The sequence below is a fragment of the Perissodus microlepis genome, chromosome 1, assembly GCF_051167445.1.
Source record: "Perissodus microlepis isolate ML-2025 ecotype Zambia chromosome 1, ASM5116744v1, whole genome shotgun sequence".
Lineage (NCBI taxonomy): Eukaryota > Metazoa > Chordata > Actinopteri > Cichliformes > Cichlidae > Perissodus > Perissodus microlepis.
In genome coordinates, this window is record NC_140461.1 from 34932189 (window position 1) to 34948795 (window position 16607).

Below are 16607 nucleotides of genomic sequence, written 5' to 3' on the forward strand. Positions count from 1 at the left end.
CAGTTTAGTTTGTAATGCATTAAACTAAAGGAATTTACTCATGAGATGATTGTGCATACTCACTGAAGTGCTTTTATTCAGTCAGTTAGATTCACTGTAGCTATTAAGAGTTTTCTGTAGCTGCATTTGTTTTTATTAAAAAGTAGAAGGACAGCAATGTAGAAATAATCAGTTACAGGACGCAGAAACATATTAATGTGTAAGGAGCTTTTTAATGTTGTTGCTGGTCCCAGGTCAGCATTGGACATATATTGTACAGATGCTATAGAAATGTGTAAATATTACTCTGGACAATAACTTTGAGCCAGTGCTGTTAAACAATAAATGTACGTGAGTAAACTACAAGCTTTTTTACTGACTGTTTGCAGTGCTGGCATCCTACTGCAGCAGTGCACTCTTTCACTGCAGACTGCATGGCTAGATGTTTGATTTTTCTCACCAGTGACAATGGGACTCAATGCCTCATTGCAGTGTTGAGACGTAGCCCGAGATTGTTTTGGGTCCAGATTTGTTCATTTGCTCAGCAGTATAGAACTAAAGAACAGTTTTTTTCTTCGGCAGCAGCAGCGTTGTCTTCGGTTTAGTAATGTGCAACATGATACTCTGAACATTCTGCATCATTTGCCTTTAATTTGCTCTCCATTAGTAAAAAGTGATTTACTTTTGGATTTTGGATTTGAAGCTGTATTTGGCCTGTTTATCATAGAACCACAGACCTGTTGAAAGCAGTCCTGTTTCCATACTTCCATACTTTACTTAATGTTACGTCCAAACGCTCCCAGTGGGGGGCAGGTCTGAGGTGCAGCCAGACCAGGTTAGAGTATGCTGGTGGGATATGTGCAGAATGAGGTTTTGGCATTATCTGTCTGAAATAAGCAAGACCTTTGCTAAGAACACATCACATTAATAGCAGCTTATGTTAGCTTATGGGGCTTTCATGAATATGCATTTATCGATGTTATGTGGACCTGTGCACCCACACCATGACGGATTGTGCACTGGTAGAAACCTGGAAGGTCCCGCTCCTCTTTAGTTCAGAGAACAAAGCCTGCTTGATTTTCAGGTCACTTTCCTCCTTTGCTACACTTCATGAATTACCTTTAGGCCAGGATCAGCTGTATTTCTAGATTGTTTTTATGTACGTTGTCTTATTTCTTGGTTTGCATGTGTGGTAGAATTTTAACCTGGATTTGTGCAACAACGAACTGTGTTCATGACAGCGTTCCTGAACCTGTGCAGCAAGAATACTGAAAGGAAAAGAGTTCATATTACTCTTATATAAGATATATTTCAGGGAGTCCCAGTAAAGTCCAGTTGTCCCAGTTTGTGTTCGGGAGACAGAGACCCGCTCTGCTTTTGATAAAGCATATAGTTAGGGACGGGTCAGGTGACCCTGAACCATTCGCTAGCTTTGCTGCTGTGTATGCAGGGACGTTTCCCATGATTCAGTGAGTATTTGAAAGGGGAGTTCTTCTTCCCCATAGGGGACTGTCTTATCATTGGGGTTCTTTCTTTTCTGTAAAATATAACGTCCTGTCAGATCCATGTTGTACAGTTGGAGCTTTATAAGTGCATGGAGGCTTAAAGGCGCTCAGCATTAGATTTCAAACTGTGCACACGGGTTTCTGTGGATTCTGTAAAGCTTTAATGTTCTGCAGGATAGTTCATGTAGTTCTTTACTTTATCACACTGAGAAATGTTCTGTTGTTGAACAATTTGCCTTTTCACAAAGCAGCGAAACCCTTCCCACCACCATGTTGCTCTTCCATTAAGGTGAAGCCCTCAAACCTCCGTGGATGAAAATAAAATGCAAAGGACATATTATAAGAAATATACATAGATTAAAATACATAAACTTGACAGAGGTCCTTTTGCGATACAAAGTGAAAGGCAGATGTGGGTCAGGATTAGCACTTAATACTTGGAAAGGTGCAGATGAGATCGTCATCATGTAGAAGTAACACGTTGAGTGACTCCTGTGTTTCTGAAATAATATTCTTACATTTGTGATTTGACAGGACAACCTGGCTCATTTATGCAAACGTCCATGAATGCCTGAATGAAGACTCCGTCTCTATCTCACAAACTCCTCCACGTTTAGTCTTCACTCTGTACCTAACAGTCTGTGGTCTGCCCTGAATAAGCTGTGTGACCCACTCTTTTATTTGGCTGTTTTTAAATGAAAGTGATTATTCATGTTTTTGGTTTAATCTCCATGGCCCAACTTTGCTCTGTGACCAGTAATCCTGCATTATGAACCTTAAACTAGGCCACAGGGCAGACACCTGGCTGTCTGTAAGGTGGCTCAACTTATAAACCTTTTTTATAAATTATATAAAGTTTCCCTTTTGTTTATGTGTAGTTTTCTTTATTCCATCAGAAACATCTGCACTTCTTTATTATGAACAGTTCTGGTTTGTTCAGAATGCAAAAAAGGACAATTTATGGTTTCTCATGCTCTGCATGCTGAGAGATGGTTTTAGGTGTTCAGTTTACAAAGTAGTTTATTTTGTGATTATCAAGTGACTTGGAGTTATTACAGTATCTCCATGCTTCTCTTTGGGCCGTCAGACCATCAGTCAGAGTGCAGATAAAAGATTATTATTATTAACAAATCTACAACTTGACTAATAGACAAATAAACAATAAGCATGTAAATGTGTACAGTATGTAAGAAAGTAAACAGAGAGGTGGTAAACAAAGCTGGTTTAAGTGACTGTGCATGTGGTTGCTGGTGTCTGATGGGCGGGTCTGTTGCAGATCTACTGTATTTTCCCACATAATCATCTCTGGGAGGTTGGTCTGAAGAAGAAAACCTGAGTGACAGTTCTCTGGGTGAAAGTGTGTTGCTGGTGTCAGAGGTCAGAGGGAAATGGTCAGACTGCTTTGAGCGGACATTGAGGCAGCAGTAACCACCTGTTACAACCGCGGCATGTAGAAGAACGTCTTTGAATGTACGATGTTAAACTTTGAAGCAAGTGGGCTGCAGCAGCAGAAGTTCACATTATGTGGCTCTCCTGTCAGCTTTGAACAGAAAACTGCAGCTACAGTTCACACAGAAGACTGGAAGTATGCTGCCCGCTCTGATAGCATGAATTTCTGCTGTAACATTCAGATGTCCGGGTCAGAGACAACAGGACAGCATAGATCCATGTTGTGTGGCATCACTGGCTTCAGGCTGCTGGTGGTTCAGTAGTGCAGGGGATATTGTCTTGGCACCATTCGAGTCCATTAGCAGCGGCATTGTTAAAACACCACGGCCTACCTGGGTAGTGCTGCTGACCTTTACTACCACAGTGTACCCATTCTGTAGCTCAGGAGGAGCCACAGCAGTAGAGCTGGTCATCTACTAATCAGAAGGTTGGGGGTTCAATCCCTGGCTCCTGGAGAAGATACTCACCTCGTTGCTCCCTGATTCATCCATCGCAGTGTGAAGGTTAGAAACGACAAAGGAAAGAGAGATAAAGGTGCTTGTGGGTGGGTGAATGAAGCAAGTCGTATAAAGTGCTTTGAATGCTCAGAGTAGAAGAGCTCTATATACGAACCAGTCCATTTACCATTCTGTGACGGCTGCTCAGAGCAGGACATCACACCACATCACAATAGTCTCATCAATGAGCTCACTGGGCTCCACAGTTAAAACCTTTATGATGTGGTGGAATGGGAGATTCAAGTCATGGGTGTGAATCCCAAAATCTGCAGCAAACACACATATGTACGTGTTAATATATACATATATTGTAATATAGACCAAAATCTATCTTAGAATTATAGAATTCTAATAAAGCACATATTTCTTCTTCAAAATTTAAAGTAATCTACAAAAATAGAAAAGGTAGCACCAACAAACGGAAACTGTTCCCCACAAAAATGACCAGAGCAACATCACTGACTGACTGATTTGAAGCCATGTGAGCAGTCAGTGCATAATGGAAACCCATTCTTCAGCTGGGAGGGATATCAGGAGATATACGCTCCATTTAATCGTCTTTCATCAAATCATTTTTCAGCCACTGAACAAGATTAAAGATCTATTTTGATGCAGTCTTCCCCTCAATGAGAAGATGTTGGATAATCTTCTCTGCATTATCTATCAGATTAAGAAGTACACATGATGCGAAGCGATGGGATGAGGCGCGACCTCTCACAACGAACGCAGCATGGTCAACACCTTGGAGACGCTTACAGCTGCTGTGAAGGCTCAAAACAACACCATTGAGCGTATGGGGGGATACATCAGAGAGAGGCCTGCTCAAAATGAGACCCTTGAGCGAAAGTTGGAACACATTGCGGAACGGATCACTGCAGTTGTGAGGTCTCAGAATCAAAAGAATGACAACACCACGGAACAGAAGTTTGATACCATCATGGGGAGGCTTGCGGCTCTCCAACGGGAGATTGAGAGACCAGCGTCAGAGTGTTAAAGAGCAGCTTGAAATTCTCCTGGGCTGCTTGCATGAAAAATCAACAAAATCAACTTCGTAATGCGGACACCACCACAGCGCCAGCTGCAGGCCCAAGGCTGGAGCCGAACAATCACTCCCTGATAACGACTGTGTGATGACTATTCTTCCCATCCCATGCAAGGCCACCTGGATTGGCTGGAGGACTGTGTACTTAGCCTGATAGGGCGAAGGACACTGTCTCAGCTGAACTATGGACACGCACACACATACACTTACACTGATAAGCACTCACTCACCCCCCTTCCCCTTCCAACGCCTTCGACGCTTACCTCCACCATGATGTGGACATCGGGTCAGCTGGCAGCGCAGTCGAAAGTCCCAGATCAGATGTACACACTGTGTTTATTGTGTTATGATATCCCCTACCCAACCCTGTGGCTTGTCATGTCTTTCACAATGTTGTGCTGTGGCCATTCATGTGCTTTTTTGTGCGGAGGAGTTTTTTTGTTTCCTGTTCTCGTGCTGTCCTACGTGGAGGTCTCTTTTTTTCCTCTTGTACCCTCCCGTTGTTGTGTACATTTCAGTGTTCTTTTCTGTAACGCTACCGATCTCCGACTTGTAACCCCATGTGATGTCTGTGTTATGTGTGTAAGGTCGGGGGGGGGGGGGGGGGGGGGGGGTCCCATTTTCACTGCAGGGCAACCTGCTTGTGACAAATAAAGCTTTGATTGATTGATTGATTGATTGATGAGTGATAATACATCTGGATTTACTCCTGTAGTATTTAGTGCATGTGTTCATAAATCATATAGTGCAGTTCCAGTGCCTGCAAATATGCACACAGTTCACAAAGCAAAGCAGAGAAATACAATCTACAATATGAAACTACACAGTTAATACAGACAGACTGCAGAGGCTGCTGAAGCACATGAGCAGATGAGCATGCAGGTTTCTCCTCTAGGTTTAGTTCAGGATCAGTGGACACGGGCTTACATTCAGTCATCCACAGCTCTGATTGATGAGAATCAGAACCAGCCAGATGCCAGTGGACTCATTAATCTGCCATCATTGGCAGTGTGAGACTGGGACTTTTAAATGTCTTCAGACAGTTTTGCTTTTAATACTTGGATTGTGCAGATGCAGTGTTTAGGATTTTCAATCCTCCGGGTCCCTGTACCAGCAGGACACATTGTCCTGTAGAGGTCTGCTGCTCACCAAAAGGTCTGCAGAGATGTGGAACAGCACTGGGAGTTCAATCCATGCATCAATAGTAAACTCTGCTTAACTTAAACTTAACCATACAGCACGATTCAACACTGCAGTGCCCACTACAGAAAGTCTTCAACTTTCAATGAGTACTAAAGCAGTTTGAAACTACTCCAAATACCCGTAAAGTAAATTAGAGCTTAAGGATCAAGAGTTCTCCTGTTGTTGAAAGGCAACAAATTTATGGAGCTCATAGTAGTTCATGATTTTCATTTTTCAGCACTCTGGACTGAATATCAGTGCACATCATTTCTACTCTGCTGTCTGACCTCATGCATCACCCACGGCCGTCAGATGCTCTTTTGACTCAAGAGATGCTGTGTGCCAGAAGTGACCACATGCCAAAGATTTTATTTTTCTAACTTTAGCTCCACTTGTTGCAGCATGCAGTGTAGTTTTTACTAACATATTACACGTTTCAAATCAAGTGAAGTGGGATTTTGGTGAAATACAGTTCACATCTTCTCAGCTGTCCCTATGTGTGACAGTTGTAACAGCAGACAGAAATATGTCCGTGGCCTGTGTGCTGTTTGGATGCTGAGCTGCCTCTTCTCCTCCTCAGATATGCTGCTGCTGTGGGCCGGCTCCCTGCTCGCTCTGCTGTGCCTTCTGCCCTCCGGTCAAATCCTCCACCAGCACGCGGGTCATGTACACGCTCTTTCACATAATGAGTTGTGCGGTCTCCTGCCTCATGCTGTCCCGCACGGTCTCCGAGCTCGTCAGGGAAAATGTGAGTGTTTGCTCAGTTGTTCAATATGTTACCAGTGCGCTTTATACAGTGCAGCTATTCTGACTTCATACACAAAGTCCACAGTCATGAGTGAATTCAAACCCCAATGAACAATGTGAGAAACGTTAAATAAAATCATACAGAATAATAACTACTAAACATTATTATTCCATACGTAGTTCTGCAAATAACTGCTGCAGGTAAGAGTTTCAAGAACAAAAGAATAAATAAACCAAATTATTTCTCTTATATTGAAGAGCTGTGTGAATTTAATGTGTAGACGAAAATACACTGAATAGTCAGTCAGTGTGGATAAGCACCATCTCTGATGTCATCATGAATGTGACGTGTCACTTCAGGTGCCTTTCTTCAACGTGGTGTGTGACCAGGCGCACGGCGGGGGCCACTGTGAGATGTTGGTGGGCTACTCTGCGGTCTATCGAGTCTGCTTCGGCACTTCCTCTTTCTACCTGATGATGGCGATGTTCCTCATTGACGTGAAGTCCAGTCAGGACTTCAGAGCACTCATACACAACGGGTCAGTGTGAAGTGTTACACATGAGCCTTTTTCCACATTTCAGCACCAACATGTTACAATGAGTGACAAGAAGATACACGTACAGACTGTTAGAGGTTAATAATGTAGTTCACCAATCAATCAATCAATCAATCAATCAATCAATCAATCAATCAATCAATCAATCAATCAATCAATCAATCAATAGCTATTTGTAGGAGTCTTCCCAATCTGGGCCTAAAAGTAAAATACCGTATGTTTGTCCAAACAACTCTACACTTTACAAAAGTGGAAAATATAAATAATCAATTTCAACAATAAAAATCTAGTCTGACCTTCAGCATTTGGGTTTTCAGGGCTCAACATGCATCTAAATGGAAAGTCCTTCAGCCTGATACCCAAATATTTGTAGACTGATCGATTAAGTCTACTCAGCGGGTTTGAATACTAATATGTGACTCTGACATCTGGCAAACATTTATTATCAGTCTCTTAGCTGAGATCTAGGTTTGACTTCTGGGAGACCAGATGAATTTGGCTTTGTGGAGCTCCACAATAAGCAGAGCCAAAGCGTGGCATCATCTGCATACGTGTGCATGTTAGCTGTAAACATAACCGTCTCAACAGTAAAAACTGAAAGTAAAACAGGGCCTAAAATTGAATCTGACTTCTGCCTGTCTGTAAAACAATAACAACATCATTTTCTCTGCCTAAGAGCAGGTCACAGCCAACAAAATCAGATGCTTAACCAGTCTGGATTTGAACACAAGTTTCCTGTCAAAGTGATCAAGAATGCTGGTTTTTACTGGCAAAGCTGCTTTGTTTATACTATGAGGCAGTCCAAGGCCAAAATTAGTTTATTTCAGACTCCTGAGGAGAACGTTTGGATATCAGGTGTTTAAATCTGAAAGGTCACTACCGTTTAATAAGTGGAGAACATGGGTTGTTTCCAGATTTCAGGGATGATATTAATCTGGAGGAACCTGACCAGCTTTTACAAACCATAAAGTTATTTCACACATTTATTGGTTTACTACATAAAACATGTTCGTTCATAGTTTTGATGCCTTCAGTGAGAATCTATGATGTAAACAGTCGTGACCACAAAGAAAAAACAGTAAATGAGAAGGCTTGTCCAAACTTTTCAATGGTAGTGTATGTGTATTTTATACATATTATTCTATCTATTTACACTATACATAATACATACATCTCTGTATAGATATTAATATCAATACACACTATAGGAATATGTCCTAACTACATACAGACAGCAGGATATAAAAGAGAAATGAAGCATCGTGTGAAGGTTATGAGCAGGGAGAGAAGATGATGTGTCATGTGACCTGTGCAGGTCTTGTAAAGAAGGCAGATTGGAGTCAATCATGTTTCAGCTAAAAATACTCAAGAAAATATTCAGTTTTTACATTTTGTAATGTTTTCTTATTCACATTAACAATGAAAAGCATAACGCAGGATATTATTGTAACACTGTTATGCAAGTGCAGCAGATCTGACCTAAATGTGCACCGCCTGCTTTTATGTGATTTCCTTGAATATTTAAATTAGACTTTAAGAGTGTGTCCTCACACACGCCTTTAAATACTCCAGTCTGTACCTACTGAAAGCTGCTGCTCTAATTAAAGCTCTTTGTTGTTGCACTTTCCATTGCAGTGCAGTCGATTATAGCTGTGACGTAGCTCGGATTAGGATTTGACAGACTGGATTGCTGCTTCTGTCTGGTATAAATAAACTCACAGGAGTCTTAGTAGTAGCACAGTGAAAGGTTACAGCTCTAACAGTGACCTGCAGAGCACCAAGTACCCTCGTTCTTAAAGACCAGACGCAGACACATAAACAGTGTTTGCACGGAGGAAAAACTTACTGTGCTCATCAATGTGCACCTCCCTCTTTGGGACTTTATTATTTGTGTTTCAATTGTTTTTCTTGTTAAATAAAGTATTTATCTGAATGTATGAGGCAACTAAAGTCAGTACAATGAATTTCATTTCTGAGGAAACATGAGCAGCACACAAGCATTTTAAAATTCTGCACAGAGACATTCAGTTTGTAGCAGGAAGAAAATCCAATAACATAAAACATGTAATGTTCATGTTGGTAGCAGATGCTGTAAATCTTCACAACAGCAGCTTGAGTTTATGCTGATTCTAATTATTAGTTCAAAAACACACCACAGTGAATATATTTTCATTCCACATCAGATTAATAAAGTATGTTTGAGCAAACAAGCCGATTTGGAGCTCAGAAGTCTGCAAAAGGTACGTTTTTCAGATTCTGCTGTTTCTGTTCTTAGTATCAGAAATGAGTGGGTTTGTAGGGTCAATAGAGAAGTAATACAGCACTTGTAAATTAGTAAAAATTGCAAAATCGTTGGAAAAAAGCTTTTATATTGAAGGTTTAAAAACCCCCAAAAACTAACAGTTCCTTTTTTCTTTCTTTTTTCAGCTTCTGGTTCCTTAAGTTCATCACACTGCTGGGAATGTGCACTGCTGCCTTCTTCATCCCAACAGAGTCCTTCCTGCATGGTGAGAAACTTTTCTATCAGGCTTTTCATTGGAAGAAAATCCATCCTGAGAGCAGATATGACCTTCATTCTAAACCCTTCTAGGGGGCAGCAGAGATCTGCTCCTGAGCACTATCGAAACCCTGCAGGGCATTCATCACCGGGCCATAAATCTCTGCAGCTCGGTTTCACTTTGTTTGGGGACAATAAATATGCTGAAACAAGTTTGAGATCACAGCCAGTTTATTATATACAGGTTGCTCTTGTTTTTCCTTTCCTGTTAACTGCTTCCTCTGTCATCTTGAAATAAATCACTGGATGATGGCGCTTCTCTCTCTCTTTTACCTGCCTCAGCTTGGCATTATGTTGGTGTGGTGGGAGGATTCGCCTTCATCTTGATTCAGCTCATTCTCATCACAGCGTTTGCACATACCTGGAACAAGAACTGGTAAGACTAAGACTGTCCTACAGAATCACCTAATGTGTGATTTTATGTTGTGAAATGAAGAAGACGAACTCGTAGCTGTGTGGAATCACTCATTTGACAATCATCCAAAACAAGGACACAAAAAGTGTGTCATTAACTTTGTGTTTGCTGTGCTGCTTGTGTTTTGCTGACATCATAATGCGTCTTTGCACGATGAAACTTTATGAAAAAATGATTCATGACCTGGAGCACATCCAGCACCTCTGGGATGCCTCGGTGCAGTGCTGGATGAGAGCGAATCCCTGCAGTCAGATTAAACATCTGGTGGAAAGACTGAATCCAGAGGAGGAGCGCCACATGGTGTTCGAATGACATGTTTTCATTGTTTCGCAGTGAACACATATTTTTGGTTTTCAGCATAACACAAGTCCTTCACAAAATACCAATGAAACAATACACACAATCACATCTATTTATTTCTGTAATCTTCATATTTACGAGAGAAATGGAAACATTTTGGATAAAGCTTATAAATTGGTGATGTGCAGCATATACTGCTTTATCATCCTTCTGGACACTAATGTGCATCATTTCCAAACTGAACATAGTGTTGTGTTATTGAAGACAAGCCACTGCGCTCATACATTTGTATACAGTTGGACTTGTCAGACCTGTAGCATCCATCTCTTGTTATGTACGGTTTCTGGGTCCTTTGCAGCTTCTTCCAGCCTCGTGTAAAGCCAGTGCTGATGATTCATTTCTGTCCTGCAGAATAACTCGAATCAGACTCATTCAGCACCAGCTAAGTAAAACAGAGCGCTGCTTCTTTTTTATTTGCTTTTTCTGTGGGTGAAACGTGACAAACAGCAACCACACATCTGTCTTCAGACGTCTGGAGTAGTTGAAACCAAAAGTATTTAGTTTGCTGTGGTCAAAGAAAATCATCCAGACCTCAAATATTCAGGAAAAGAAGGACGTGTTCATGAATTTTGAACAGTTTCCGAGTGACCGGAGAACCGACGGACTAAGAAATAATAATTCTGTTGGCACTTCTATCCTCTCTGCATCCTTTCTGTCATGTCCTCATTTATCCGTCCAGACGTATCCCAGATGTTATTTACTGTATCCAGCTGTTGCGGCTGCCTTTGTCGTCAGGCTCAGCCACCTCTGAACTCTGATGAGTTGTAGCCACGACAGCTAAGAGGATTTATTCATTCAGGCCTTTTCTGAGGCCACTGCAGACAGGCAGAAAAGCCTCTTTCTCTCTTTACAATGACGTGGAGTTTTCATTCACCACTGTCTCTCCAGTCTTGGTTTACAGGTCAGAAATGTTACCAAATATTCTTTGGTTCACAGCTGCAGCACCTGGCAGATTTCTCTTTGTATTATCAAGCTGACTCCAGTGTTATTCTTACTGTCTTCTCACTCCTTGGCCTCACCACTGTGAGTCCTAAATACCCGACTGACTCAGTGACTGTGTGAGATATTCCAAATTCCATCTTAATAACAATAACAGTCACACATTTGATTTATAGGTGCCTGTATAAAACCCCCAAGGTCACCTTGTGTTGGTACAGCAAATTAAAAACATGTACACAATTAAACGAGAATCAAATAAACACATAAAACTATACAAACTAATGAAGGTAACGACAGACTGAGACCGTGTTATAATGAAGGCTCTGAAACCTTTTCCATAGAAAATCACATTCACTTCTAAACATAACTTTAGGTTTACTTTCAGCTACATGATAAACATGCTAAACATGTTCACGTCAAAGTAGGCTGTATACATGCATTCTGTCTTCCAGTTGTTTTCCAGTTGTGTGAGTTTAAATCTCCATAACAAGAGGTTTGAACCACTAACCACCGAGTTCTACCCATGAGGATGGCAAGGAGAGCAAATATTACTGTACATGTCATTTATCCACAGTTCATGTATATGATGCAGATGTGCAGACTAAGAGATTCATCTTTAATGTTTATGGACCTTAGCAGAGGAAATGTTCTTACAGTCCCAGCTGGTGTTATTAATGGCTCAAAGCCCAGCTCTGCTTTGGTAAGCTTACAGTTCAGGTGTGATGTGTTCAGTCAAAACAATACAGATCTGTTGTTTTTAGTGTTAACAGGTAAAACAACAGGGCTGGAATAAACTCTCAGTTAAAAATGAAGCCTGATGTAATAATTGGATGCCACTTTCCCACCAGCTTCCTTGTCTCGCCAAATTCAAAGTGGAATAATCACTTGTGCAGTGGAACACCATCACACTTGAATATGAAATCAGTCAAGCTCTGACGATCGTCTGTCCTCTCAGGTTGACTGGAGCAGCAGAAAACAAGCGCTGGTACCTGGCGGTGATGTGCGCCACCCTGTTCTTCTACACCATCGCCACTATGGCCTTCACCTTCATGTACAAGTACTACACCCACCCCATTGCCTGCCACTTCAACAAAGTCCTGCTGTGGATCAACCTGGGACTCTGTGGTCTCATGTCCTTCATTGCCGTCACACCGTGTGTGAAACAGAGTGAGTCAATGAAACACGCTCACGGCAACAAATCTGCAAATAACACTTAGTCCACATCCAGCTGTGCAAACATACACCTGTTGAACGGAGCGCTGATGTAAGCTAACATTATCTGCTTCTCCCATTAAACCAGACGTGCTTTGTCTACACATGTCTGGGCTTCAGGATTAAACACAGGCCTGTACTTTCAGACAAGTACAGGTAATGGTATTGGTACTTTACTTGAGTATTTACATTTTGTGAGAGTTTATGGACTCTAGGAATACACATCAAGACTTTTAACTCCACTGCATTTATCACACAGCATGAGGTAGTGTAGTGTGCATTTGTACTGTGCAAATCTGTAGTTTGGTAAAAAATCTTTATATTCTATATTTATAATAATATTTATAAAAAAAGAAAAATAGACACTATATGGAATGGAGGACAGTTACATCCTGGTCATTGTGCTGGGACAACAGTAGCATTGCCAGGTTTGATGGTTCTTTATAGCAGTTTGAAGTGCTGAGCTGAAGGTTTCTTCCTTGAGATGAAAAATAATCATGGCCAGACTTTTCAGGACTCCCCTTTGAGAACTTTTGTACCATCATCTGTCTTTCTCTCTGTCTACAGAACAGCCTCGGTCTGGGCTCCTTCAGGCCTCCATCATCAGCTGTTATGTCATGTACCTCACGTTCTCTGCACTGTCCAGCCGTCCACCAGAGAAAGGTATGGTAAATAATCAAACGCAGAGCAGAAACACAGAGATCGCTCGGCTGAGACACTGACACAGAAACGTGGACTTTTCCCTTACATGCCGATTAAAAGAGAAACATGTGCAACAAGTTCCCACACATGCACCTGGATCTCTTCATGCTTTTTTCTTCAGAGCTGCGATCGATCAATGTTGTTGGATTAAATGACACCTGCGTAACGTGATGAGGGTTATAAGGGTTGTCTTCCTGAGCGTTTCTCTGCATAACTGCGATGTAGGGATTGAAACAATGCACAAATTTAAAAACTGAAAGTGTAACACTCACAGAGGAAGATAACCCAAATGCAGGACAAAGACGGGAAGTACAAGATTCAGTACAAATAATCCGTCTTCAAAATAAAAAAGGAAGTAACTAAGACAGAGTAATGCACAGAGACATGGAGGCAGACGAGGCCTGACAGCTTGCGCTATACCAGGATGTAACTATAATTTGCCTTTCCGTTTTCCCAGTGACTCACCTGTTGGCTCCAGGTAAAACAAAGACCCTTCACATAACAGAGACATTAGAGCAGCAGCTTATCACACGACCCAAGTCTTATCCAGGCTTTACATCTAAATGTGTCTGAATCATACATGGATGCTTTGACAATACTGGCTGGTAGAGTCGTTACACTTTCAAACACAGCTGTCCCGATGAACAGCAAAGTGCAGGGTGATGTAAAGCAGGCGTCCAGGAGGAACCAAAGTACCAATGCAGCCCTCATTAAGTGTAGCAGTTCGATGTTTTTAGTCCATTTTTGCTACTTCTGGACTCGTTTAGTTAAATACAGTGTGTTTTTAGTCAAAGGTAAAACATCAATAAAGTCATCATGGGTTCATGATTTGAATCTAAATAGCTGTTATTTTACACAAATGTTGGAGAAATCTAAATTTGTTTGTGTTGCTATTTTATGCTCTTATTCCATAAAAGCCATAAATTGTATCATAACTTCGACAGACTGCATGATGTCACCCACGGTTTAAGAATTCCAGTCTTTGAAGTCTAAATTTTAGCGTTAATTTCATCACCACCTTGTTTTTAGGTGACAGAAATGAGAATTTATTCAACAAGAGGGTGTAGTTCAACCCTGACAGGTAATGCTAGCAAGCCTGCGAGCGAAGTGTTTATTGATAGTATGATTGGAACGCAAGGTTTGTGGACATGCTGTCCCAGACAGCCTTCAGTTAGCAGCATGATTGTCTACAGTCCATATTAGCTGCAGTGATGCTTAGCAAACACATAGGGGCTATAGCTGCCTATAGCTGTGAAACCAGTGAGTTATTTAAAACTTTACTCTCTGTACAATTATCACAAAGTATAAAGGCAAAGGCATGTTTTCATGCTGAGGCTCTGTTGCAGCCACCTTTGAGTCATCGTCTGCCATCGTTGGTGCTTTGGCATAATCTGGCATACACTTGCAGTCCTGGATGGACTCTCGCTACTTTCTGTTGCTGTTTAAACACATTATGGGTAAATGTCAGAACTCAATAAAACATTTGAAACCCTCACTGAAGGCCCAGCAGAAAAGTTCCACATCTGTTTTCTAAATGAAGATTGTCGCTTCTTTCTTTAAGGTCACTCAGCAGACTGTGAGCTGTGGCATGTTTGAAAATGTTGTCTGTAATCGGCTGTTATCCACAAGGACAAACTATAGGTGTGTTTGTGTTTGTAGGAGAGGTGTGTGAGAGCTCAGAGGCACTCGGGCAGCTCGGGACGCTGCAGCAACATGTTGAGAAAATATGCACTCTGAGTTTGTTATAAAAACAGCTTTTCAACACAGACTGGGAACCACACACAGACACACACACATCCTTACACACTGTAATAGTTAATTCCCACTTACTGTGGCTGAGTTTCCTTTAATTCATGGATTGACCTGTCATGGAAACGTCTCCAGAAGGGAAGTGTGTGTGTGTGTGTGTGTGTGCGCGCGTGTGTGTGTGTGCGTGTGTGTATGTGTGTGTGTGTGTATGTGTGTGTGTGTGTGTGCAGGGCTGGACTGGGACAAAAAACCGGCCCACCAGGTATTATAGGAAAAACCATAAAGCCTTTGAATGAAAACAAACGCTGTTGTCACAGTGATGTAAACTGTCTTGTTGGTATATATGTATCAGTCTAATAAACTTAAACCTACACCATCCTCCCTATTCTGGTATTCTAAACAGTACCCAAAAGTAGACTGCTTGGTCGAGTTAACCTCCTGAACTATCTACAACACATGGTGAAAACCTGAAATTAAGACAGAGAAGACTAGAGGTGAGACATGATCATTACTGATTACTGATGACAGATTTAGATATATTTTCATAAACCATTCATTTGCCACATCAATAAACAGCATGGCAGGGCAAAATATTTTTTCTAACATGGCAACCTTTAAAAAGTGAAAGGAGACAGAAAGACAGGTGAGAAAGAATAAAACTTAATTGACTTTTTGATGGCATTTTACACACAGTACTGGTACAGTATCTAGAAAATGTGGGAAAATACTGGCATCATATACAGTACTTAGCTACTTCTGAAGAAATTATGATGGGACCCTAAAAAAAAATTACTATGTACAATAATGGATTTCTATACATTTGACATCAGATGAAAACATTTGTTGTAAGATTCAGATAATTATTTATTAAAAGCGAGACATTTTAAATGAGAATAAAAAAGAAAAGTATTTCTTTGTGCCCCCCTTTCCCTGTTAATGCCCTACCTGCCCCCCTGACAAAACTTTGCTAGACCCGCCCCTGCAGTTACCAGCTGTCAGCTACTTAGAAAAGGATCCTGGTGTTATTAGTCTCTCAGAAACAGTTCATAACTTCCCTTCAACTCATTTATGTCACCTAAAGCAGCGGTCCCCAACCCCCGGGCCTCGGACCGGTCCGTGAGTTGTTTGGTAACGGGCCGCGAGAGTTGAGGCTCAGCTGTGAAATGTATGGTTTTCAGGGTTTTTATCGGTTTTCAGCGTTATTTTGTTATCGTTTTGATCGTTAACTCTGTTTTCCTGGGTCTTTTCACGTGTGCTATGAATAAATCTTCTTTTTTTTTCGGTACCGGTACTAGTTTTATTTTGTTGTATTTATCCGCGACACATTAAAGGCCGTGAGTCCGTGAAAATATTGTCGGGCATAAACCGGTCCGTGGTACAAAAAAGGTTGGAGACCGCTGACCTAAAGGGTAAACCTGTTTCTCCATCACCTGTTCAGCTCTGATGATTCAGTAAGGACATCTCCTGGTTTCATCTTCATGTTTCCCTCTCACCAGATAACCAAACCGATATCATGACCAGCAGCTTTTACAGCTGTGGCTCCAGCAAACATCAGCTGATACTAGAAATGAATATTAAATAAATTCTAACAACAGCTGATCAAGCTTAAACGCGCTGCTGTTGTTTAGAGCGACATCCGCTGGTTTCCCCGTTCTGGCGCAAAGTGGGCGATAAACAAACAAGAGAGAAAAGCCGATCAGCTGATCATTGATGAG

General features: G+C 41.4%; 1 protein-coding gene across 2 annotated transcripts in view; it reads left to right on the forward strand.

Moving 5' to 3' along the window:
• serinc4 (serine incorporator 4) overlaps nt 1–16607 on the forward strand; it is a 29140-nt gene that overhangs the window by 4557 nt on the left and 7976 nt on the right. For both annotated transcript variants that reach the window (XM_084913785.1, XM_084913775.1), the window contains exons 2-7: nt 6235–6402; nt 6762–6940; nt 9386–9465; nt 9798–9891; nt 12185–12396; nt 13009–13104. In XM_084913785.1, coding sequence (XP_084769911.1) covers nt 6235–6402; nt 6762–6940; nt 9386–9465; nt 9798–9891; nt 12185–12396; nt 13009–13104 — 829 coding nt within the window. The remainder of the gene's footprint in view (nt 1–6234; nt 6403–6761; nt 6941–9385; nt 9466–9797; nt 9892–12184; nt 12397–13008; nt 13105–16607) is intronic.